Here is a 27,789-nt window from a genome sequence, read left to right as displayed (position 1 = left end):
ACAACCAGCTGTTCTTAGTTCAAATAAACATATACTATACGTAAAATATATTTTATTACTTTACTTCATAGTCATACAAGAGAATTCTGTTTTACAGTTACATTCTTACATTAGAAAAATTGGGAAAACTTTTTCGAAAAAACTGGGAAAACAGCTTTTCCTAAGTGAAAATCGCAGTTGAAGAAAAACTATTTCATTCGATAAGGTAATTCGCACGACTCTTTACAGTGAGGTAACGCATTATTTTTTAATCTCTTATTTCTAAATTTCGTAGTATCTTTGTTCAAAGATACTATCTTTGATCTTCGATCAAAGATCTTGGTATGTTCAAAGATCATTGGACTTATTACTTTTTTTAAAATTCTGTAAAGTTTATGCTATTTTCTGCCAATTAGGCAGCAAAGTTGGTTTTGGTTTCAGACAAATATTGATTCAATACTATATAACAGTTCTAGAATATTCTAAAACTGTGGTTTCTTCATACATTTTAAAAGAAAGAAATATAACGCACACTATAGTTTAAAAAATACCGACAAGAAGCACTAAAAAATGTAGCACGTACACCTTTCTCAAAGTGCCACTTCGGCTGATTATTACACAATATGTAAACAAATAAATAAAAAAATCTAAGCAGAGCTGTTTGACATAGTTTCGAATCACAACGCAACCGTTGTTTACTAAGATCTTTTAGTAGAACCAAATCCACTGAAACCCATGAGTGCTGACATCTCATCAAAATCCTCGCCAGGTGGTCCATCATCAGTTCGTTTTTTCTTCTTTCTCATTCGAGACAACTCCCTCTGTTTAGCTTCATCATCTCTTACTTCTGCTAATCTTGCATCTAAATCATATTCTTTGCTCTTCTCTTCTTTTTTCTTTTTAAGCATATCCATTCGTTGCTTTACCTGATCTAAGCTTGATCTCTCTACGCGCATTGACATGCCCAAATTCTTTTGATCTAAAAAAAAACTAATGAGTAATAAGGAATATAATATTACTAGGCCAAAACATCTACGCACGCTCCTCTTCTATCCAAGTCCATTAAACCTCCCTCCTTATTCTCATAATTCTGTGTTTTGATACTTTCCTGTAATTTGTTCATTTGATTTGCCTGTTTTCTGTTTTGACAAGCTTGGGTAGAAAAGATTTGCATCTCATCTTCGTTAACAAAATTTTAAAAGACTGTCTGTCTTATTTAACTCCATGCTACTAAAAATAGAGTTATTCCTATTTAATGTTAGTAGTACAATACACGCATGCTCCTCCCCAATAGCTGGTAGGCCAATAGCGTCGTAGTCTCTTTTGGAACTTAAACAAGACGCTAAAACTTTCATTTACTATTTAAATGAGACCTGTCACAATATTCTAGGACCACTAGGAACATACGATCACCCTAGGAAATAAAAACAATTTAAAACAAAAAATAATCACTCGTCCATGAGCATATTTCTCGAAATTAAATAGAAATTAATTTTTGTCAACTGAAAGTTAAGAGGAACATTAAAAATTAAAACGAATAGAAATTATTCAACATATGAGGATTCCTCTTCAATCCCTCGCTCTATACGCTAATGTATACGCTCTATACCTCATCTCATCGTTAAAAATCAGATTTTTTCTCCTAGAAGAAGGCACTGTAATTAGAATCATAATAAAAAGAAAACGCTGAGTAAACATCACAGCTGCCGCGTACACATCTCCTAAAGTTAATATTAACTTAAAACGACTACTGCCTATACTATAATAGTCGCAATGACGCAACCTCATTCCGGATAAGAATGTGACCAATATGTAACATTGTACTTTAATTAGGTCCTTTCGAATCATGGGGGTGAAACAAATTTGGTGGTTTCCTCAATGTCAACAATCAAACAAATATATATATATTATAACTTCAAAATGGTAACACACTTACGTTTCTTGCCATTAATATGATCCAAAAAATTGATGGAATCCTTTACGACGCAATCACAAACGTTACAATAATACCTAAAAGAAAAGGTAAAAAAAAGTTAGTTGAGCAGCAAAAGTAATAGAAAATCATTGTGCAAGGAAAAAATAATTATTGGGCCACAAACACACATTCAAACTTGTTTTTTTTTTGTCCATCATTTTTAACATAGCATAAAATAGGCCATCCCGAATCAAGACAAATTTTGAGCGACAGGAGTTTGAAATTACCAAGTTACATGAAATATGACAACTGTTTTGTCTTGAAACAAGGCTTCACAAAAAGTAGATATCTACCAACACTGCACATCGCACCAGTCTTTACAACAGGGCCAACGACAATAAGTCACGGCTGGCCTTTGTACACCTCGCATGTAGAAAACAAAAAAAAAAATTGCAAAGGAAAGAAAAATCTGATTTCAGGATTATTCTATTGGTCATGAAGACATTTACTGCAGTAATTACAAAATCTGTCCATAAATACGCCAAATTTATAAAGAGTTTATAAGGCTCCTCAAAAGTACCTCACCAGCCATGATGTTGATAACTTTTAGAATACAATGAAAATTCTCTAAAATCTCAAGGAAGTTCAGCTTTTAATTAATCGCTAGTTTTTCAGAATTCAACAAATGTAAGAAAATATCATGAGTTAGTTTATTTGAGCTAGTTTTGCAGATATGTGTAGGATAAACTTTAAAGCAACAATTTTTGTTTGTTTTAAGTTTCCACTCAAACTACAGATGAACTTTGTTTTTTAAGAAGAATAACTCAAGCCCTTTCTAAAGAAGGCAAATCTCATCTTAGGGCGTAGTCTCGTTATAACTTCTCCCTAGGCATGCACTTGTCCTTTTATTTTGAACAAATAATTGTAGATACTTATTTTTAACCCGTCTATCAAAAGCTTATTCTAACATTTATAACTGCCTATGTTACTATAAAACATGTATGTTATTATTTTTGTTTTAATTATTTTTTGCCTTCGAGTCCAATATCAAATATAATTAATAGGGAAGAATTAGACGATGTGTAAAGCATTTTACTTAACATCTACTATTACTTCCTTAATTTAAACAAAGAGAGCAGGCTATTTATTTTAGTGTTATCTTTTTAACAAAAACGTGAAGATTTTCTTGGCGGATAAAAGTTGACATAGCTTGGATGATGACTGAGAAATCAACTTTAAAAAGCCTTTAAATTTCGCCAAAACATTAAAATATGAAGTGTACAGCTGACGTATTTATTCCTGGACAGTCAAGACACATAGCATAAGACATATGATACTCAGTTGTGTTTTGCTTTCTTCGATATTTACCCTTATTAATCACGGCTTGCGTTGTCCTGAAGGTAGTTTATAGACAGTTTACTGGTTTTAAAGGTTTTTTTCACGACATTTGGTAGTCATGTAAGGTTCCACCTTCATCCAAGTACAAATTTCTTTCAGAATCAAAAAGGGGGAGGGCTATTTCCTTTTTCAGGTTTTCTTCAACTATTAAAACTGTCCAACTCTTTACGATATTTATGAAGGCAATTTTCATGGATTAAAATAATTCCTTACTAAAACCAAATTAAAAATATCCTTAGACTCAAATACCTCAACTGTTACACATTTGTTTAGGTCTTAAGCATATTTCTTAACAACAACAAAAAAAATCTAACTAATAATCCAGAATTAAAAGACAGAAATGAATTGCTAATAAAGCAAAAAAAAGAAGTACTTAATATTTCTAAGCTGTCACAGTTTGCAAAAACTGTACTGCAACCTAGACTTTAGAAAAGAAAAGAAATAACCCACTGTCTAGCCCAGAGTTTGTACCATGTCTAGCCAAAAAAAAAAAAGCAAACGTGAAAATATAGTTTAAAAGCCCCCATTGTTAGGTTCCGACCAAAGAATATGTGAGACAAGAGGATAGAGAAAATTTTATTTTCTCATTTTATAGAAAAATTTCAAAATGAAACATGACAGTTAGACTCCCTTTGGCTACACTTTTTTTTCTATCACGCTCCATTTCTTTTACAGGGTATTTATGCAGTTTTTGCGTGGAGCTTGGAGCCTCTGTAACTCTTGCATGCTTTCCGGTGGGTAGTTTCTGTCACTAGTCAACAGTAGACCTGAAGAGTGTTCATTCTACAGGACCACCACAGGGTACAGGGTACAGTTTCCACCTAGTAGGTGGAAATGTATTATGTAACCACCTAAATCCCAATCTTTTCACAATTCTTGTTGAAGAAAAAGACCTTGTTCATAAAAGCAAGTTACGTATTTTGGACCTTTTTAGTGAGCTTTTTATTCTTAAGAAGCTTTTTTTACAAACGTAAATCTAAACCTTCCCATTGGCTATGAGATTTTACTACCTGTAATAAAGGGTGAGGAAAATAAAACAGAAAATTTTCATTCTAATCAATGGAGAAAAGCAAATCACTAAAAGGTATCAAATAAAACTGACATTAAAGTACTATCAGTACCGTTTCTAAGCCTTTGACCATTCTAAGCCGCAAGGTTGAGACATCCAGGGGAGGTCTCTTTTAGAAACATCTACCCAAAAATCGCTGGGAGTATACCTGTACATCAGAAAAAGTGACCCTGATATTTGGAAGGAGCATAAAATAAGGAAAAACTGTTTTTATTTTATTAGTATTTTTCCTTCACAATAGCCACCCAGCAGCAGTTTTGCCAATTGTTTGTAACACTTACAAAATAAAGTCGTATTACCCAACTTAATGTAATAAATTCTTTCTTTAAATTAAACTTTCCCTAGATGGCTAAATAACAACAAATTAACATAATTGGAATAACTTGATATGTAAAACGAAATAATATTTGTGGGAACTAATGACAATAGGATTGATCATTAAACATCAAATTCTCTAACTCAAGTCCTCATGCCCGCTCCCCCCAGTCAGTTGTCAAGGAAACATGTTACCCAACCAATATATTGCTTATATTGGGGCAGATACCATGTCACATCTCCATTTAGATTTATATAATTCTTGACTCCACTCTTGCATAGGTGGCAGAAAACTTTTTATCTAGCTACTTGTAGAAGAGTACTAAAGAAAAATACATTTCTACAAACACATGAGTAGGATTTCGAATAAGCTAAACACCCAGAATACCTACTTTATTCCACATTCATTAAGCTCAATGCAATTGATTTTTGTAATTTTTGGTATTCGACAGGCAATTGCAATTAATGAACTACATTCAAAAGTGCTTAATGAAGCCTATTACATTAATTTTTTGCTTATTGCACTTCCAAGCTCAATAAGTTTCGATTCTTTCTTTCCCAGATAGAAAATATTTAGTGTATTAGTCTAATTAGACAATTTACAAATCTTTCCTTTTAGAACCTTTCTTAAAAGGCACACGATCTTTAACTCCAACGATTTTTTTTCCATTTCTGATTATAATTTTTGTAAAAAACGAACAACATACGCGTATAAAGGGGAAAAAGGTAGGCCACTAAACTCAAGAATTGTGAGTATTCCTGTCAATTTCACATTACTCACGTAAAATTAATTTTGCTGCTCAAACGGTCTTAATTAGAGCACAATAATTACGCTCATTCGCCAACTAATTGCTATTAATTACAAAAAGCTATATTGAGCACATGGCAGGTCTCATCACCTATCATTTTACCATAATTGAAGGAGTGACTTGGGGGGGGGGGGGGCCTCCAAACTGACAAATTGGTCAAAGAAACTATCACAACTCACTTCAATTGACTAGCAGAGATATTTTATGAAGCCTCAATTTACAAATGCCTCAATTGTCAAGGTGATTACGTAGATAAATAAACTTGACTAGACATTACTGTTGTGAATAAAATATTTTCATGTTAAAAACAACCCTTGTAAACTTATTTAAATTACTTTAATGTTTATGGTTCTTATGCAATATGTGATTATGCAACAAACTTACAGCAGTCCTCTGTAACACGCGCTGAGAAGAAAAGATACTTATACCTTATAATCCATTAGTTTGAGATCTATTCATGTAGCAAGTCAGAATTGTGATGTTACTTAGACTTTTTATCTGAGCAATAAAATTGCATTTAATCAGTAAGTAATTATAATTAAATACTATCAGCTACATTAGTTTAAAACGAAAAAAGTGAGCATTCTTTGTGCATTTTAAAGCTTTTTTAAAGCATTATTTTTTTAGCATTTAGCATACTTTTAGCATTTTTACAACATTATTTTGCATTTATATGAGATGAAATTAATAGCTTCATATATATTGATAATATTTCTATCTATTCTTTTTTTATTTTAGCTTACAAGCTTGCAAGAAAAGTGGCTTGAAATATAGCTGCAATAGGGCATTTAACCTTCAGAGATATTAGGCAGAAACTTTCACACACTGCCTTATAAATGTTCCAAGCTTAGAATTACATGTAAACAAAAGAAGAAAACATTAAATTTAGCATTGAAAAAGTTCGTAATTTATACTTAGAAAATAAAGACAATTACCCTCCAGACTGAGACTGTGGAGTTGTTTTTGTGACAACTATAGTTTTTCCCAATTTTGACTCGAGGTCCACTTTATAGTCCCTTTTCTTAAGGAGCTCTCTCTTTACAGGAGGATACTTCCTTTTTCTATCTTCTTCTTCATCTGAAGATTCTATGCTCTCCTTGTATATTTCTTCTGCCTTTTTTTCATAGTGTTCGCGGTCCCAGGTGCGTCTGAAACCAGGAATTTGAGCCTAGAAAATACACATTCAGTATAAATAAGAGCTAAGAGTTCATATGGCACTTGTGACAAGGCCGGAAGAGCCAAGAGCTCATATAGTATGAGCTCTAGCGAAATTCTAAGAATCAATAGATTGATTTAAAAGGAAAATCAGAGGCTTAATGCGGGTTGGGATTTAAAATAAGAGCTCTGAGTCACGAGGTCCTATAAATATCAAAATTCGTTAAGATCCTATCACCCACTCGTAAGTTAAAAATACCTCATTTTTCCCAATTTTTCTTCTCCCTTCAGCCCCCCAAATGGTCGAATCGGGGAAAACGACTTTATCAAGTCAGTTTGTCCAGCTCCCTGACAAGCCTACCAATTTTCATCGCCCTAGCACGTCCAGAAGCACCAAACTCGCCAAAGCACTGAACCCCACCCCCTAACTCCCACAAAAAGAGCGGATCCAGTACAGTTACGTCAATCACGTATCTACAGCATTTGCTTATTCTACCCACCAAGTTTCATCCCAATTTCTCCACTCTAAGCGTTTTCCAAAATTTCCGGTTTCCCCCTCCAACTCCCCCAATGTCAACAGATCTGGTCGGGATTTGAACTAAGAACTCTGAGACATGGGTTCCTTCTAAATATCAAATTTCATTAAGATTCTTAATGAAAGTAAAAATAGTTCTTAAGTTAAAAATACCCCAATTTTTCTAATTCTTCCAAATTAACACACCCCAGCTCCGCCAAAGAGAACGGATACGTTCCAATTATGTCAATCACGTATCTATAACTTGTGCTTATTCTTCCCATCAAGTTTCATCCCGATCTCTTCACTATAAGAGTTTTCCAAGATTTCTGTTTCCCCCTTCACCCCCTATGTCCCCGGATCCGATTCGAATTGAAAATGGAGCATCTGAGACATAAGATCCTCCTATATATCAAGTTTCATTAAGATCCGATCACCAATTCTTAAGATAAAAATACCTCAATTTTCACGTTTTCCAAGAATTCTGATTTCCCCGTCCAACTCCACCCAATGTCACCGGATCTGGTCGGAATTTAAAATGAGACCTCTAAAGCACAAGATCCCTCTAAATATCACATTTCATTAAGATCTGATCACCCGTTCGTAAGTTACAAATACCTAATTTTTAAAATTACTTCCCCCCCAACTCCGCCAAAGAGAGCGGATCCGGTCTGGTACTGGTTATGTCAGTCACATATCTTGGACTTGTGCTTATTCTTCCCACCAAGTTTCATCCTGATCTCTCCGCTTTAAGCGTTTTACAGGATTCCCCCCCCAATGACTCTGATCCGGTCGGGATTTAAAATAAGAGATCTGAGCTACGAGGTGCTTCTAAATATGAAATTTCATTGAGATCCGATCACTCCTTCGTAAGTTAAAAATACCTCATTTTTTCAAATTTATCTGATTTAACCTTCCCCCCTCCCCCTCAGATGGTCGAATCGGGAAAAAATAATTTCTAATTTAAACTGGTCTGGTTCTTTATACGCCTGCCAAATTTCATCGTCCTAGCTTACCTGGAAGTGCCTAAACTAGCAAAACCAGGACAGACAGACAGACAGACCGACCGACAGAATTTGCGATCACTATATGTAGCTTGGTAGATGCCAAGTGCCATAAAAAGCTGATCTTAAGCTTAGTAGTAAAACATGGCATGCCTAGAATAAAATCTGCAGTATCATTAAACCAACCCATGCTGGTGCACGTGCTATTTTTGTAAGAGCTATTTATGAGAGCTTTTCATGAAGAAGGTCCATTTTTTAACCAGGACTGGGCCTCCTTCATTGAATGGTACACGTTTAAATAATAGACACATATTTTCTATAATTTTGTTGCAAATAATTGCAGCTCACAGTAAAAAGTGAAAAAAGGAACTAGGAGCAGTGGACGATTAAATTTTAGAGATTATAAATTTGAAGGCAACAGGTAAGATTACAATTCACAAAAGCCTAAGTTAGCGAAAAAGTTACACAAGAAAAGAAAAATACAGTGACGAAAACACATTTTTTAATTGTTAGGGTGAAGGGTAGGGATAAAGATGAATATCTACTTTCTGAGGCCTAAAAATGCACCCGAATCTAGGGCTTTTCCACTATTTCTTTAAATTGCACCAACTAGTTTTGGAAAGAAAAAGCTTGATGTGTATTTTGTGACACACAGATATATTTTGTCTTTTAATTTTCATTACGGCTTTTTGCAAGCTTATACAGTGTTTATACATCATTTTCCTTTGTAATTTTATTAGTTAAATTTAGTAAATGATGGATATTCTCTAATGATTTGGACAACAGCTTAAAGATGTTTATAAAAGAAAAAAAATAAAGCAAAGTTAAAAGTTGATACTTTTTTCCTAAGCATTTTGGAAATTTTCATAGTGCTTACTCAGGTCTAGTTATAGGCTATAAATATTCCATTTCGATGAAATTACTTTCTTAAATTTCGTAAGAATAAAGTTCTGATTCATTAGGGTACATATTTAGGCTTTAAAAATACCAAGGTTACAAAATAAAATTAGCGAAGAAAGCCTTACAAATTAGTAAGCATAATCCAGATAATAAATTGTTTTAATTTAAAATGCAAAAAGAACCTAAAAATGTGGCCATGTGGAAAACCAAACGGGTAAATTGACTAAGAACCACAAGCTCCAAATTAAACATATTGCTGTAACCACGTAATTATTTTTCCACTTAATATAACACAAAAACGGAAAAGTAGCTGCATAGAAGACTAAATTAAATTAAGGACCATAAGCTTTAAATTAAGTGGATAACAGCAATGGTAAAGAGAATAGAAAATGGGGCTTAGTCCCCCCACGCTTAATTTCATTTTTTTAGATACTTTCCAATTCCCCATATACAGTCTCTAAAATTAATTTATGTTTACTCATCAGCCTTCTTGGGATCTGAGTGGAATCCAGTAGCATTTTGTAGATCAGGAAAAGTGCATACAAAGGTGGCACAGGGCCTCACTCATGCACATCCCTTTATTCTTCATTATTTTAACCATATATTTATATTATTTCTCCTGAACTTTGTAATTACAATTTTGCCCTCCCTCAATTTTGCATGTCCAAAATAAATTACTGACAACCTTCCAGGATTAGGTCAACCAGATATACCAAAACAAGTGAGTATACAAGAATAAATTGAGGGGGAGGAGATTCTAGGAAGTAGTATATATTCATGAAACAACAAAACCAGGTAAAATGTGGGGAAAATAAGAAACGGGACAAACCACAAAAATCTTAGGATGAGGGGAGGGACAATCTGAGGGTCACTAATATTTTGTCATTGAGGGTCAATAAATAATATTAAGGGTCGCTAATATTGCATATTTGCCTAGATTGCATTTTTATTAAAGCGAACCACTTTTCCATTGGTTTTGCAATGTGAATAAAACTTTGGGGTTAGATGAACAATGCATATTAAGGTATGAGAACTTGTTTTCTAACTTCTACCTCTACTGACTACATTTAACCTTGGAAACAGTTTTTTCCATGTTTGGGCACAACGTACTTCTCAGGTAATCACTGAACTGTTTACTAATACAATAAAATAAACCCTGCTTGTCAAAAAGCAAAGAGAGTCTGAACTTCTTTCTCATTTTTCCATCTGACCCTGACAGGTACTACAATCCTCTCTCAAAATGCATAAGTATTTGACAAATTAATCAAACAATTTATGTCGCAAAAGCTACTAGATGAAGTAAATCTTCAAATAAATATAATTTTGCTGCAATTTCATGCAAACTGAGCTCAATAGCTGAAGTGTGAATAAAAAAAAATTAGTAGTTAATATTTAAGCAGAATTGCGATACATCCAATATTATTTCATTTTCTTCTTTTTTTTTAATTTTAATACGATTTGGAACAGCATCCTGTATCTGCTTTTGATCACCCATAAACTAAAGCAGCAGAAATTCTCTACATTCATAGGAGACTTTAATACTTTTGGCAGCTAGTTCAAAGTTGTTAATGAGGTCTAGGGTTAAGATCCCTAATTAATACTGTAATTTTTCATGATTCTCATTTATTACAGTTTTTTTTCCTGTTTTTTCTGATGAATAAATTGGGAAGAACAAAGCCACATTTTTCTAAACTGATTTTTTTTCCAATTTGCCATCTTACAAATATTACCTTTACGAATCACGTTAAAAAAATTTTCAGCTTGCTGAAATGTTGGGTTATAGAGTCGGATCAGTTTTTGTAGCATAGGTGAATGTACAAAAAATATAATAGAAAACAAGGAAATGACCATAGAATAAAATAGTAGGAATTCGCCTTAACCAAAAAAAAACCTATTCGCACACACTTGAAAAAATCTCCATTCATCAAAAACAGTTGAAGAGGCTAGTAGCCAGTTTCAGCCATCAATTGAGAGATAGTCATATATTTCATTTTTTTCAAACAGTTCGTAGAAGTGAACTGTAAGTAAGGAGCGACCCGACTCAATAGTAACCGAAATTCTAAAAATAGAATTTTGATACCAATAGATACATCAAAATAATCGGATTTTTATGATGATTACAAATATGTAATTTTCATCAAGTTTAGTCTTACTAATCAAAAGTTACAAGCCTGAGAAAATTTGCCTTATTTTCGAAAAAGACAGGGGAAAACTCCCTAAAAATCACAGAATCATAACGAAAATCACACCATCAGATTCAGCGTATCACAGAACCCTGCTGTAGATGTTTCAAAAATGTGGAACTCTGTATTTTTTGCCAGAAGAAAGATCATGGATGCGTGTTCATTTGTTTATTTTTCTCGCCAGGGGTGATCGTATCGACCCAGTGGTCCTAGAATATTGCACGGAGCTCATTCGAACGGAAATTAAAAGTTCTAGCACCATTTTTAAGTGACCAAAAAATTAGGAAGGCAACTAGGCCCCTCCCCTACTCATTTTTTCTCCTAAGTCACCCAATCAATGTTTTGAGATGGTCATTTTATTCAGCATAGTCAAAAAATTAAAAACTATGTCTTTGAGGACGACTTAATTCCCCACAGTCCCAGGGAAAGGGCTGTAACTTGTGAACTTTGTCCATTGTTTACATATAGTGTTGGTAATTGCAAAGTATACAGACATTTTCAGGGGGATTTTTTCTGTTGAGAGGGATGTCGGGAGAAGTGGCTACGTTGGAGGATCTTTCCATGGAGGAATTTTTTGTGGGGGAAGGAAATTTCTTATGAAGGGGGCGCCAAATTTCCAAGCACTATTTAAAAACGATAAGAAATTAAATAAAAAAACGAATTTTTTTAACTTTAAGTAAGGTACAACATTATAACTTAAAACGAACAGAAATTATTACGTATATGAGGAGGTTTGCCCCCTCGTCAATATCTCGCTCTTTGCACTAAAGTTTTTTTTAGCACTTTTAAAAGAGCTATTTATTCTAATTAAATGGCTTTTGTGATTCATGGGTCATTATTAAAGAATTGAAAAAAAAATTCGAACTTCAGCATACAGAGCGAGGTGTTGACAATGGGGTGAAGCTTATATACGTAATTTCTGTTCGTCTTAAATTTTAATGTTGCTCCTTACTTTCAGTTGAAAAAACTTGTTTTTTTTTTAATTTCTCTAAAAAAAATGGCACTTTGATGCATCTTAAGCATGTCAATTTTGCACTGCCTCACTCTATTGGATAGTGCTGAAATATATTACTTTGCTTTTGTTAATGTGCTTGTTTTGCTTATGTGCTTTATTTATAGGTAGTGGGTCTCCATTACAAGATTATACTTAAACTTGAATTCTGACGAGGAAATACGCTACATGGTGTCAGAATGGACAACACACCCTGCCACACAATCGACTGGTCATCAACCAATCTCAAACCCAATCGACTGGGGCAATCAGCCACACAATCGACTGGGGCAAGATATATTCACCACATTCCAAACTGCAGAAACAGAAAAGAATAAAGTGGATGTATGCCTGAAAAAATTCAGCGAGTATATTGAGTCCATTTTATCTCCCATATTTTCTTGATTCATTTTTCACAAATGAAAATAGGAAAAAAAGAGAGAAAACTGATTCACATGTGACAACACTAAAATTTTTGGCCCTAGATTACGATGAAATAAAAAAAAAACAAGTTTTTTTTAACTGAAAGTAAGGAGCGACATTAAAACTTAAAACGAACAGAAATTACCCCGTATATGAAAGGGGCTGTTCCCTCCTCAACGCCTCGCTCTTTGCGCTAAAGTTTGACTCTTTCTCTCAACTCTACTTTTTAAAACAGTAAAAGCTTTAGCGTAAAAAGCAGGGCGTTGAGGAGGGAACAGCCCCTTTCATATACGGAGTGATTTCTGTTTGTTTTAAGTTTTAATGTCGCTCCTTACTTTCAGTTAAAAAAAAAAACTTCGTTTTTTTTATTTAATTTCCGAATGTTTTTGAGTTAATCTATATTTTGATTTCAGCTCTCCGCAGATGAATAATTAAAGCAAAATTTGCATATTTATTTTTTTGGCTAAGCATAGTTTTGATCGAACGATTTTGAGAAACAAGGAGCGGAGGAGGAGGTCCAGTTGACGTCCAATTTTTTGTTTACTTAAAAAGGCAAATAGAACTTTTAGTTTTTTTTTAACTAATGCTAGAAAATCCTGCACCTCCTTCATGGAAAATTTTCTTCCCCCATGAGAAATTCATCCATGGAAAGTTTCCCCCACACAACCCCCTCTTCTCAACCCCTCCTCCCAAGCAAAAAAAATCCTCCTGAAAACGTCTGTACACTTCTCAATAACCATTACTATATGCAAACACTGGTGAATGTTTGTAACTTGCAACCCCTCCCATGGGGACTGTAGGGGAGTAAGTCGTCCCCGAAGCCATAGTTATAAGGTTTTTCGACTATGCTGAATAAAATGGTTATCTCAGAATTTAGATCCGAGGACTTTGGGGAAAAATGAGCGTGGGAGGGGGCCTAGGTGCCCTCCAATTTTTTGGTCACTTAAATAGGGCACTAGAGCTTTTCACTTCCGTTCAAATGAGCCCTCTCGCAAAATTCTAGGACCACTGGGTCAATACGATCGCCCTGGAAAATAAAAAACAAACAAACAAAAAAATTAAAATAAATAAACACACATCCATGATCGTCTTCTGGCAAAAAAATACAAAATTCCACATTTTTGTAGATAGGAGCTTGAGACTTGTACAGTAGGGTTCTCTGATACGCTGAATCTGATGGTGTTATTTTCATTAAGATTCTATGACTTTTAGGGGGTGTTTCCCCCTATTTTCTAAAATATGGCAAATTTCCTCAGGCTCGTAACTTTTGATGGGTATGACTAAACTTGATGAAACTTATATATTTAAAATCAGCATTAAAATGCGATTCTTTTGATGTAACTATTGGTATCAAAATTCCATTTTTTTAAAGTTTTGGTTACTATTGAGCTGGGTCGCTCCTTACTACTGTTTGTTCCCACAAACTGTCTGATTTGGGATGTAGCTCAGATGAAATGATGAGAGATATGTTAGTATTTAACGTAAAAAGTGGCAGGATAAGAGAAAGACTGTCAAGTGAAGACTGAACACTTAAACTAACAAAAGCTATTCTACAATCCAGGTTTGCCTTGATCCAGTTGATATGAAGAAATGCATCAAGCGCCCACACCACCCCATTCTTAGTTTTGATGACAGAGTAGTAAAATGTGCGGGAGTGGAGTGATTTTTTCAAGACTGATGCTGCTGATTTGGAGTCTATTGATTGGACCACATTTGGAAGATACAAATTTAAGAGATATCCTTTTTGGCTCCTATCAGCTCCAGCAGATGGAAGAGGTGTTTGAAGTTATCAATATTGGCCTGATTGTCAACAAAGTTGCTGGAATGGCTAGTAGTATGAAAGATCATGATAGGACTCTGAGGACAGTTCTGGAAAGAGCTTGTGAGAACGGCATCAAGTTCAATAAAGAGAAATGACTCCTTGATGCTGAAGCTATTCCTTACTTTGGTCACATACTGATAAAAGAAGGTACTAAACCTGACCCTCTTAAACTTGGGGGAAACAGGGAAATGCCAGCCCTCAAACGCAGAGATGAGTTGCAGACCTCCTACAGATGTACAACTTTTTGTCAAGATATGTTTCTGGCATGTCTTCCTTAAGCCAACCACTTTGGGAATTAGCCAAGGGTAAGAAGTTTGAATGGAAAGCAGTGCATAATGAGGCTAGATTCAGAATCCAGGATGCTATTTGCAGCAATCTTAGATATTTTGATACTAAAACAACTGTGGTAGAAGTGAAAACAGATGTATCACAGTATGGACCTGATACTCAGCTGATTGCAGGTCATGCAACAATAGCCTTAGCTTCCAGGTCTCTGAGTGATACAAAAAGGAGATACTCTCAAAGAGTACCAGTTATGTCCCCTGGTCAAATGGGATGAGCTAAAAGGCAGTAAGACTGCAAAACAGATAATAACAAGAGCTTCAGAAAGTCAAACAGATTCATATATTGCATTGCTGGAGTACTGAAACACTCCAGTTGATAAATCATATTCCCTTGTCCAGCTGCCTATGAGCAGAAAAACATAGTCAATAATCCCAACACTTTCATCACAACTGCAGCTGAAAATAATCACAAAGCATGTTTTTGAGAAAGCTAGAGAGAAAGCTCAAGTTAGACAACACAGAGAAAGTGTGGTTGAATTAAATGAGAGTAGTAGATGGCGCAAAGGTGTAAAAGAAAAGAAGGTAAGGCAGCCAGAGCACTCATACCTAGTATGTCTGGAAGATGGCAGCTTGCTATGGAGAAACAAGTGCCACCTACATCCCAGGTTAGAACCAATCATGATCAAATCAGTACTAACACCAACATATCCATCAACAGCCAGATATTTTAACCAGTACCCAGAAAAAGAGATGTACCCAAATGGAGCAACAATAGATGGTGATTTTATAATGCCTGTTCCAGGTTGTTCCAGTGCCAGAATGTATAGCAGAAAGCAATGAGGCTAAAACACCAAATGACATGGGCAAGGAAGAAATGGAAGTATTGATTAATGAAGTGAGCCCTCTCCTTGTACAGGAATACCCCCCATAACTAGACCACAAGCACTACAACCTGAAGAAAGAATCACATGCTCTAGTAGACTTTCCAATCCACCTGTTTCAATCAGTTTGAGCACAGATTGTGGTTAAATTAAAAAAAAAAAAAGTTTTTTCAACTGAAAGTAAAATGCAACATTAAAACTTAAAAATTATTACAAACACTAATTGCTCCCTCCTAAACACCTTGCTCTTCATGCTGAAGTTTTTTAGTGCTTTAAAAAAAGCTTTGTTCTAATTAAATGACCAATGTATTCCAGGAGTTATTTGCTAAGAATTGGGACAAAATTCAAACTTTAGCATAAAGAGCAAGGTGCTGAAGAGGGGCAGCCCCCATCATTTATACATAATAATTTCTGTTCGAATCAAGTTTTAATGTAGCTGCTTAGCTTCAGTTGAAAAACAAACAAACTTATTCTTAAATTTAATTTCTGATCACTTTTTAAATCATACCAGGAAATCAAGCTCCACCTCCATGGGAAAATCCCCCCTCTCCATGGAAAGATCCTTTAGAATATTCAAACCTAGCAAAAATTTACCCTAACCAATTACCCTTAACGTATCGACATGTAAAATTGAGTTGACAAAGAGAAAGTAAGACAAACAAAAAGAATTCTGGCAAATACCCCAGTGAAAGAATTTCTCCTGAAATGTTTACACCCCCCCCCCCATGGAAAATTCTCCTTGTAGAAAATTCCCCTTGCAGAAAATTCACCCGTCCCCATACACACACACAAGATGAATGCATACTTGCCAATAACAAATACCATACATAAACAATGGGCAAATTGTCTAATTTAAAGACCTTTCCCCATGGGCTATGAGGGATTGTATCATCTCCAAAGGTGTAGTTATTGGGCCTTTCAACTATGCTGGTCAAAATGGTTATCTCAAAGTTTTGATTGGATGATCTTGGGAAAAAGAGGAATTGGAAGGGGGCCAAGTTGCTATCCAATATTTTTGGTCATTTTAGGGCACTATAACTTTAAATTTCGGCTTGAAAGAGCCATCCCCCAATATTATATAGGACCATTAGATTGATAAAACTAACACTAGCCGTGGAAAAAAATATGTATCTGTGATCTTTCTTCTGGGAAAACAAAAATAAATTTCGTATTTTTGCAGATTGGAGCCTGAAACCTCTACAGTAAGTGTTTTCTGATATGCTGTATCTGATGGTGTGATCTGCTTTTTTTCTGAAGCTACTTTCATCTGTTTATATTTCTTTTCAGGAGCATACTGTTTATTCCTTTTAAAAGCTATAACCACTACAAATTTAAAGTCAATTTGAGGTTCTCTTAATATTTGTCTGTATTGATTTTGGGGACAATTAAGTACTGAAGGACCCCGAAGAAATCGTTATATTCTCTTAAAAAATTTCTGGTGCTAGAGAAAAAAGGAGTGAAATTTAATGTTAAGAACTATACAGTAACTTGCAAAATGGAATATTAAATCTAACTTGACAAATATAGGTAGCTTTTCAATGGCTGACATAATTTCAGCCACCTGACATTGATGCTATTTGCCAATGGCTGACATTTGATGTCACCTATTATTGGCCAAAACAACCAAATAGCCTAATCCTTGTAATTACAGGTCTTTTCAAAGACCTTAACAAAAATGTTTACAGAAAATCTTCATAAATCACAAATGTGATGGAAGAGGGCTCAAAATGGTGAACAGAAAATAGGTATTACATAGATCCCTGGAAGATCAGTTATTTAAAATTTGTATTTACACTAATTAAGATTAATTGGAATCACTACTGTCCCTGACAAGAGAAAATAAAGCACCCTTTCCTGTACAACCAAGCTATTCACCTTTTCAACACTTAGATCACTTTAAACCCTTTAGTATAACACCTACAAATTTGATTGTTTCATCATTGAATTCAGTTATGAATCAGCAATCAGCCAAGTAACATCTTTTGGCTAGTACTTTTAACCTAGGTAGATGTGAAATAAAATGAATTGAAATAGCAAAGTGGGCAGAGTTTCGTTTGACAAATGTGAAAAAATTCTTTCTTGTTAGGAGACAGCTAATTAATGATTATGCATAAACAGAAGTTAATTCATTAGCTGAGGGTTTTAAGCGAAGATTTGAGGAGTCCCTGTTGGCGATTTATGGTGTTAGTCATGCCTCAGTGGCTTAGGGAACTGCATATTGGTACTTATATGGATATATAAAAAGTGCTTTTCTAGTAAGAATATTCAAATTTTTTATTTACTGTTTTGTGATGACAAGGAACAAGCATAAACATAAAACAGAGGACCAATATGGATCAGTTTCACATGATAAATCTGGTCATTCATCTTCAATACAAAAATCAATAAATCATGATTCAATCTAGTCATTAGTGGACAAATACTTGAAATTGTAAAGGAGTCTCAAAACATACTAAAATCAATTGATACAAGATTGGCTAATCTAGAAAATCAAACAATTTCTGTGGAAAATGGTCAAGCTATCTTACAATCCTATGTTGCTCAAGTTGAAACAAAGTTGCAATGTAGCAAATGAAGAAGTAATTTCACTAAAAAGGGAAAAGCATATTGAATCCACAGAGACAAAATATCACCATGAAATGAAGTCTTCAATGTCAGCAAGAATGATGTTGGTGGAATATTATCTACAGAAAATAACATTATTGTTTGGAATACAGTTTGTGATGATGCAGCTACTGCTAAAAGTTCATTTCAAGAATATGTGCCAATGGTTTAGAATTAACAAAGGTTCCAGAATTTACAATTATTGAAAATAAAAAAGGGCAAAAGTTCTAAAAAGTAAGGGGAAAAACTTAATAATAAGACTCTCGGTTCATATGGGGCTATGAAAAATGCTTACATCAGCAATGATACTCTAAATTGAGTAGTAAGGGTATTCCAGCTTGAGTGTCTATTACTGTTCCTCCATTCATTCTTCTTGAGAGAGAAGGTGTTAGGAATGTGAAGTATAAATACAATGAGCCAATACCAGAGCTAGTTGATTGTTGATTCTAGCACTTCATTTGTTTGTTTTGAAATTAGAGCCATTTTTTGCTACTATTAGTGAAATTTGGTAATGTGGTTAGCAGCACTAGTACAAGTATGTGCCTAATGGAGAAAACTAATTATATTTTTCTACAATTGCACTACCCTGTTTTTTTTTTATTTGTACAAGGTTTTCCCCTTTTTATTTTCTATGAGTTTTTTTTGTTATGCTGTATGTTTTTATTTTGTGATTTGTTTATGATAAGTTTTATTTTTAATTTATTTCCTCTTTTGTAAGCTTTTTTCTTCTGTTTGTATTGATTGCAATCCTCCTGGATACTGGAGATCACTTGTGGTTGTTGTAAGTAGAGTTAATTTTCTATGAGTTTCCTCTTTTTCCTCTTAGACTTGTGTCTTGAAAAGAGTTGGATTCGAAATTGATAGTTATGACTGTGTGATGCAGAATAGAGAATCATGATTACATGGTGGGTTAGCTTTATATTGCAGGAAGAATATTACAGTAAAATATGGAATGATCTATATGTTAGATCATTTTGATGCTAGTCTTCATCTAGCATCCAACGTGTGAGGATCTAGTGTTGTTAACTGTTGAGCCAAGTTTTTTCAGCTGGACCATTAACCTCTTAAAAAACAATGGTCAAACAAAGACTAGTTTGTCCCGAATGTAGGCTTAGAGTCTTTTCAAACTCTGTAAAGTGTGGAGGGTGCAATTGCTCGTTTCACACAGGAGCGGAAAAATGTGCCAGAATTGATACAGCTAATTGGAGTGAGAGCTGGTGTTGTCCTGACTGCTCCTCTAAAAAAATGCCAATCAATAAGGTAAATTCTTTAAATTCACCTGTTTTACCTTCACCTCGCACCCCTTGTTCTCCAAATTCAAGAGCTAAGATGCTTAATATCTTAAAAGAGCTCAAATCGCCAGTGCTCCCCCCTTCGCAGAAGTCAACTCTAGCCTCTCCCTATTTACAACATGAAGTGATGTCCCCCACTCTTGAAGTTTCTTGTCAGACTGAGTGCCAGACCTTTTCTTCCGTCAACCCATCCTATGCTCTGAACACCACCATTGGAAAATTACGCACCTGCTCATGTGAGGTATCAGTTCAGACCAGACCTTACTCATATGTTACCAGAGAAAATTTAACATATCCAAATCCCTGTGTTAAAGATTTTGCTTGCCAGACAAATCTTGATATTCTTAAACCATTAAAAGACAGACCAGAAGAGTTATTAAGCTACATTTTGACCGTAATTTCTGAACCTCATTCTGTAACTCAAAACAGTGATATAACAAAGAATAATGAAGTCAATCAAGTGAAATTAAAAAAATTCAGAAAATGCTATATTACCCTTTGTAAATTCATTTGAGAGGTCAAGGGCGTTTGAACCAGTGACAAACCAGGTGATTAGTAATGATATTGACTGGAACGGTCAAGTTAATAATGTTGAAATGAAATCAATTATTCATGAATGTAATCCCACTGACAAATCTTCTTTTAGTATGGTAGATGATCAGGCTCCCGAACACAGGAATAACTTAACAACTTCTGGTTGTATGCTGAATTTGAAAGAGGATAATGCCACCTTTGTTTTAAAGACTAATAAGGTTACTACGAAATCTGATGCAGATATTGAAATTGTTTATGAGAAACTTGTGGCATATGAAAGTGAAGGAAACAGAAGAATTAGCTGGAAAAAAAATGGTGATCAGCGTGTAATTGAAAATAAAGAAAAAACGAAATCAGTTTGCAAGGATTTTTTACATGCAAAATGTAACCACGGAAAAAGATGTAATTGGCTCCATATTTGCAAATATTTTCTGACGGGTTCTTGCAATAAAAGTTCATGCTTGTTTGACCATCTTTCAATTTGTTCTGTTTTTATGTCAGGTCATTGTTTTGGTTGTGAAAAGTATCATGTTTTTATACCAAAGTTGTTTAGAAGGTTATTCTCTAAGCCACAAGCTATACCTTTGCATGTGTATGATGTTAGTTCTAAGAATTTGACAAAAAACAGAGATGGATTTTGGAGGGAGGCCCCACCCTTTTTAGGCCAGCATCAAAAGCACTCACGACCCCATCCTTCCCTTGGTCAGGTTCCTGTCAACATCCATTCTTATCCCCCTGCATTTTCAGCTCAACAATTAATAAACTCTTCCTGATTACTTACTCCCCCGCCTTACCCCTTGTTATCTCCTCCTCCTCTCCATATACAGAAGTCCTATTTCCTTCCCCCTTACAGTATGCTGCCCCATACCCTCCCTACTCTGCCGCAAACCAGCAATTTCTTGACAGGCATGAATCACTATTCCCACCCAGCCCCCCTTTCCCAGCACCTTACAAAACCCCACCCCCAGCCCATTCGTTTTATCCCTTGTGCCTACCCTGTAAACATGACTCAGGTCTGAGACTTTTTGTGTTCAATAATTGTCATTTAATAAGACCTCATGCTTTGTCCATATCCTTGCCCATCCCCCCATATCTAAATCCCCAAAGCAAATCCTTCTCTTACCCCTCTTCTCCAAAGCATAATAAAATTAAATTAAAACCCTACCCAGGAAATTCTCAAACCCATCAAGTCTCCCTGTTGCAATTCCCCAATCGGTTTGTTTTTCCTAAACTTTTAGTTACTAATGCTGTAAGTCTTAATTTTGAAAAGCTTACTGAACTCAAGGTGGTTTCAGAATCACATTTGATAGATATTATAGCTGTTACTGAAGGTCAATCCCATGACCCAGGGTCCCTACATCTGACAAATTATTCAGAGTTTATTAAACTCCATCCTTCAGACCACCAACTTGGGAAAAAAGGTGGCAGAGTTCTGTTTTTTACTAAGAGTCACCTTTACCCAAAGGTTATTCAAGTCCCTAACTTATCTGAGTATGATGAAATCCTCTGGCTAAGTGTTGGACCAAAAGTACTCCCTCCTCCATTTAGTATTATTGCAATAGCTGTTTTCAACTACTCCCCAAATCAAAATATTGAGTCAAAATGTAATTTCATCCAGCAATTATAGGCAAGTGCTGATTTTGTTATTTCTAAGTGCCCCAATGCTGGCCTTTTTTTAGTTGGCAATGCCAACAACCTTAAAATGGATTCCTTTTGTGCTTCATTTAAAGTAAAGCAAATTGTTAAAACACAGACGACTCGGGGAAATACCTCCCTTGATGTTATTTTAACTAATATGTATAATTTTTATAGCCCTCCCTCAACTTTGCCTCCATTAGGTGGGAGTTATCATCTTTCCATTTTTTTGTCCCTCTCCTCAACTTTTAAGCATACTTTCTCAAAGACTTATAGCACTTACTGCCCTCTTCAAAATTCTGGTCTTCTTTCTTTTGGCATGTGGCTGAGTACTGAAGATTGGTCTGACATTTATAGTTTACAAAACCTTGATGAGAAAACAGCCACGTTTCATAAAAAGCTAATTGATAAATATCAAATTTGTTTCCCAGAAAAAAGGTTTAAAAGGTGCTCAAGTGACAAACCCTTTATTAATCAAACAATAAAAACACTAATTAGCACCAAATTGAAGCTGTTTAAAAATGGTAAACCTTTGGTATCCAGTTATATCATAACATTTTGTGAAAAATTGATTTATTTTATTATTATTTATTGTTTTGTAATTTTTTTGGGTGGGAGAGGGAGGAGGTAAGGATAGCTGGTAATAATTCTGTGTGTAGCATTTTGTAAAGGGTAATGTCTATCCATACAAGTTTTATACACTTTGGGTTTAGTTGTTAATGTGTTTTATTTCTTTTAATGAAACGCTTTTATCTCTCAGGATGACAGTTCTTTCTAAATAACAATATAATTTAGTTTGAATATTTTAGCCATAAAATTACAGAATATTTTATTGTATTGATTGTCAATTGAGGATCCTAATCTTATACAGACCCTAATTAACACTTTGGAGCAAAATAAGGCCCAATGCTGGATCTACTCAGCTCTGTTGTTGAGGAGGCAACTATTAAACACCTTACACTAAAGATATAAAAAAAAGAGAGTTTTGGATATGTTAACAGCCCAGTGACATACCTTCTGACTAGGAGAGAGCTAGGATAGATAATAATTTAAGTCAACTCAGTAGTGACTGCAGATAGGTATGACCAAAAGAAACATACTTAGAGCTTGAAAAATTATGGCTAATCTTGGACATACAATCTTAAACCAAGAACAAAATATCAAAATCTCAGAGAGAATTAATCATGGGACATATTTAATCTAAGACAAGTATCATGGAGCAGAATAATTGTACCTACATAGGCTAGGCATAGAGGTAATTTTTATCTAAAATTTAAATGCTGACAAAATAAAAGTTTCCTAAGATTGTAGTAGGCTAATTCCTACAGTTCTAGGGCCTAGTCACAACTAACAGCCAATCCCAACTATCTAGGCTAAACCTATACCTTATGCATCATTCCAAGATTATTAGCCTGTTGTCTATATTCATAAAAGATTTGGTCAATATTGGTATTACCTGAACAATTGTTTTGGGTCATGAAACTATTGTTAATAGATGCATTTTGACTTTTGGAACATCTTTTCTCTCTTGCAAAACTACCACAAACTCATTGTTATGGACCTATTCTGGCCCAAATATTCTTGTATTCATACATAGCCTATAAAATTGCAATCATTTCCATTTTCATTGATCAGGTATTTGAAATCACAAATCTGTAATAGTTTAGAAGCAAATTTGGGCAGTATATTTGCACATTAGGGGGTGGGGGTAAAGCATAGCATATATTAAATATGTAAACTAACCATTGCTGTATTTAATATATGCTATTCTTTACCCCCCCCCCCCCTAATGTGCAAATATACAATAAATCCACAATGGTGAGATTGCGGTAGTTTCGCAAGAGAGAAAAGATGTTCCAAAAGTCAAAATTCATCTAGGCCTATTAACAATAGTTTCATAACCCAAAACAATTGTTCAGGTAATACCAACATTGACCAAATTATTTCGGGTAATAATTCTTTCCCCCAGAGTGTAAATAGATTAGAAAATTTCATTTAGGCTGTATATAAGATAATTCGAGCTTACTTTATCAGCCATGATACCAACTTTAAAGAATAATTCAAATAATTTGCTAATTTCAGTTTCTTCTATAAACACTTAAAGGGATTGCACCATTTAGATGGCGATAAGAACAACAATAGGTGAGTTCTCACCAGAAGCAAGATTTGCAACAGTTGCTCTGAGTACGTATGGACCTGGGCTTTTATTTGACCATAGTTGGCCCAGTAATGTCATTTAGAGATGGGGGACTGACAAAGGCTATAAACCATACAAACTGCTCTCAACTGTCCTCAAAATATTTTTCAAAACTTTCAAATACTCAGAAAATGGTAATAATTAAAATGATGCTTTAAAAGATTAGGAAAAGCTCCCAGAAATCCGATGTGCCTCAGTTAGAAAAATTGTTTTGACTTAATTTTAAAAAGAACGTACGGATATTTTTTTATTGAAAGCTATTGAATCTTTTCAGTTATTGAAAGTGGGATAAGGTGCCATTATGTTAATGAGGCTATGGGAACAAAATTTCTTACCGTTATGGTTGATAAAACCAAAGACATATCAAAAAAGAGCTAGCTCGGAATTCTAATTATATAACCTTATGACAAGAAACCGAAAAAAGAGTTCTTTGCTACTTTATTAGAAGTAACTTGATGCAAAAAGGCTGTTAAGGCTCATTGACTATTAAATACGCAAAATAGGACTCAACTGTTCAGATTATGCTATTGAGATCTAAAATAGAGCTAATGTCATGACCAACCACTTTTCAAGGTTTACAAACTCGTATTAAAACCACTGTACCTCATGAGATTTACATTTATTGTGATGCCCATTGATTTCATATTGTGTTCGATTATTTTGCTCAGAATATTCAGGACTTGAGACGAATGGGATTTTTATTCGCTATTTTCCAAGAACAGTACTGTTTTATCGAAATCGGCGATACACGTTGCGAACTGTACGTTAATTCTTACAAAGCCACTGGTATAACTGCCCTTTGGATAGAAAAAAATTGTCTATAGATCAGTGAAACAAGCATTGATTAAACACAACTATATTCACGGCATTTGACTCACTGCACGAACTTTTGACATCTGGATTTATTTTTACATTACATAAAGTGAAAATCAAATTGTACCCCCCCCCCAAAAAAAAAACATCTTTATCTGAATAACTAAAGGTAGCATGCAATGCTTTTTTTCTGCTGCCACCGGTATTATTCCAGTTACACTTGATAAAATGATATTGTTGCAAACCAATAAAGCTTTTGATAAAATCTTCAAAAACGCAAAAGAATTTTCTTGTGAGTTTGGCTTTACTGAAGACTTTTTGGAAAGTTTGCCGAGTTCCATTTTTTTTACCTAAAGAAAAAAAAACAAATTTTTACTTATTAGCCTTCAAAGTTGTGGAAGGGGATGTGAAGAAAGTGCTTTCCCCCTCAAATAGGGAATAATTTCTGTGTGTTTAAAGTTTTACTGTCACTCATTTCTTTAATTTGAAAAAAAACTTGTTTTCCATTTACTTTTTAACGCTGGTGGTCCTAAGCTTTTTAAAACCGACTCCGTTTGAGTACACATTAAACTTCAGTAGTGGATCCAGGATAGGCCAAAGGGGGAGCGGGGAAGGTGTTTGAGCGTGGGGGGGGGGTGTATTAGGTCTGGGGGTATGGAATACCCCCAACAAGGTGGAGGTTCGTAGCCCTCTCAATGAAAATTTTTAAAATTTTATTGTATATTGACACATTTTTAGGCCGTTTTCAATTTTTTATTAACGAGGGTTTAGGGGCAAAAAAGTATGGTTTGACTCAAGAATATTTGCTAAAAAATAAAAGGATTTTGAAGCTATTAGAAAGTTTTGTGTTAACATATCATATCTGACCCTTTAACATAAGAATTTGAACGTTGAAAGCTATTACCTTTTATATCAAGTAGAGGAATACTTTTAGTACTGATTTTGCTACTTTTTCAAATGATCACATTTTTAAGATAAACCTCAATGTACATTTTTAACTATCCCGCCTTATGATAAGTTTCAAAAATGTATTACTTATTATAAATGGTCTAAAGCAAAAGCCTTGTATAAGTTTTAGCTGGTTTACTCTTATCCTGAATTTAAAGGTAACAATCCAAAACAAATTAATAAGTTGACTATTTCAAAGGTCAGTAATAATGCAAAAAAAGGTATTTTAAAAAAACTTTAATGTTACAACTTTTTTAATTGTACAATGCTATGGATGAGCTATTCAATGGCATAATTCGACAAACACACACACACACACACACATATATATATATATATATATATATATATATATATATATATATATATATATATATATATATATATATATATATATATATATATATATATATATATATATATATATATATATATATATATATATATATATATATATATATATATATATATATATATATATATATATATATATATATATATATGACAATATACATAACCAAATTTATATCTGTCCATTGTGTAAACCTTACACAGTTCGTCTGATCGCCAAGAAACCTTGAGAAGCTGTTGAGTATACTCTTGCGAAGGTTTTAGGAATAATATTTTCTCCTCCCACAAGGTTCCTTTGAAATTTTTCTTGCCAATGAAATTAGAGAACCATAACCACAAATAATTGATATTTATTTTGATCAGATTTATTCATAATTTTCACATATTTAATTAATGGGTTAATTAATTATGTATTCGGTCATCTAACGGAATTCCAGTATTATGAAAATCTCCAAATTTAAAAATACAGTCATTATTTTCCACATGGGAAACCCTCAAGGAGGAGGTTGATTTAAATTTTTTTAAACATAGTTTGCATATTTCTTCTGATGTTCAATAGCTCACGACCCTCAATCTGAAACTTAGGTTGAGTAGGCTTTTATTTTTGAAATCTTATTATTCTTTTTGCTATAGTCTGAAAAAGCAACTAAAAATTTATGTGTGAACTTGAAATTTTTTTCTTGAACATTATGAATTTTTGATTTCATTTAATTTGAACTATTATCGCAAAAAGAATAACAAATGGGCAAATGCGGAATTTCAAAATATTTTCCAGAAGTAGATTCAAAGTCAGAATGTGAAATGTATCCGCTGTCCCAGTGAAACATATAAACTAGCATCGTTAGACAATTTCTTTAACGAACTGAACCATTGTCGGAGACAATTGTTATGTAATTTGAAGCACAATTTTCACAAACAAGATAATACAGCAAAGTAGAATAACTAGTTTTTATGGTATAACATTGATTGAAAAACCAGGACTGCTAATATTTCATGGCCAAAATTTTAGACGAAGTGAAGACAAACTTTATCCAACAAATTGGGAAAACACTTATTCGGCCATTAGAATAATGAGCTATGTATTCACCAATTAATTTTTGCTGCCTTTAACTCCCCTTGGCCAAAATATAGTCTCTGAAATTTTCGAGCTTTTACTTTACAATTTCCTGCCTAATAATTACATTTCTTCGCTAACTGTTTGCTAAATCAGCTTTTATAAAGCAAATAATTCTGGGTGCGTTTGTTTACTTGTCCAATGGGATTTTTACTAATCGAGGTTTAACCCCTAAAAGATAGCAACAAATACTTGTCTGGCCACGTGTTACTGAAAACGGCAAGATTAATTGCGAATAATAACAACATTGGTCACGTGTTTTTGGAACTGGAACGTGTAATTATTATTTTAATGCTATGTGAAGTTCTGACAAGGAAGAGGCTAGGACTTTGGGCCTGTTTCAAATTTTACAGGCAAATACAGCTTCAGCAATTATTTCAGAGCTGGGTAGCCTAATACAATTTGTGTGGCCAGAAATTTAATTGTAAGATTTCAAATTGTGGTTGTCATTTGCCTTTTTAAGTCATTCCATTCAAGATGCTTTGGATATTTTTTATTGTGATAAATTGTCTTAATGCTCTGAAAAGGGAAAATTATTTCAATTGCATAGGATAGGAAAATTTTGGTAGGCTAATTAATTCAAAGTCCTAAATTAGCCAGGGAAGTGCTTTTTTTTTCACTAAAAAATCACCACGTTCTTTGAACTCCAATTATATAGC

At 34.2% G+C, this 27,789-nt stretch overlaps 1 protein-coding gene across 1 annotated transcript; it reads right to left on the bottom strand.

Annotated features, from left to right (window-relative positions):
- Window positions 1–35: 35 nt before the first annotated feature.
- On the bottom strand, window positions 36–23,847 carry LOC136042279 (zinc finger matrin-type protein 2-like). Its single transcript, XM_065727234.1, has 4 exons — window positions 23,734–23,847; window positions 6,421–6,653; window positions 1,916–1,989; window positions 36–958 (listed from the first exon to the last, which is right to left on the bottom strand). The coding sequence occupies exons 1-4, from the start codon at window positions 23,743–23,745 to the stop codon at window positions 678–680; spliced, it is 600 nt and encodes a 199-aa protein (XP_065583306.1). The 5' UTR covers window positions 23,746–23,847; the 3' UTR covers window positions 36–677.
- Between the last annotated feature and the right edge of the window lie 3,942 nt (window positions 23,848–27,789).

This window comes from Artemia franciscana, unplaced genomic scaffold (assembly GCF_032884065.1).
Source record: "Artemia franciscana unplaced genomic scaffold, ASM3288406v1 Scaffold_1013, whole genome shotgun sequence".
Lineage (NCBI taxonomy): Eukaryota > Metazoa > Arthropoda > Branchiopoda > Anostraca > Artemiidae > Artemia > Artemia franciscana.
Note: the sequence above shows the minus strand (reverse complement) of the source record. Positions and strands in the feature narration are given on the sequence as shown.

What these genes read in the sequence shown, in the direction of transcription:
- LOC136042279 (XM_065727234.1), bottom strand. An exon ending in CCACAGTCTCAGTCTGGAGG is followed by an intron (nt 1,990 to 6,420) that starts GTAATTGTCTTT and finishes CTTTTCTTTTAG; the next exon opens with GTATTATTGTAACGTTTGTG. An exon ending in TCATATTAATGGCAAGAAAC is followed by an intron (nt 959 to 1,915) that starts GTAAGTGTGTTA and finishes GTTTTTTTTTAG; the next exon opens with ATCAAAAGAATTTGGGCATG.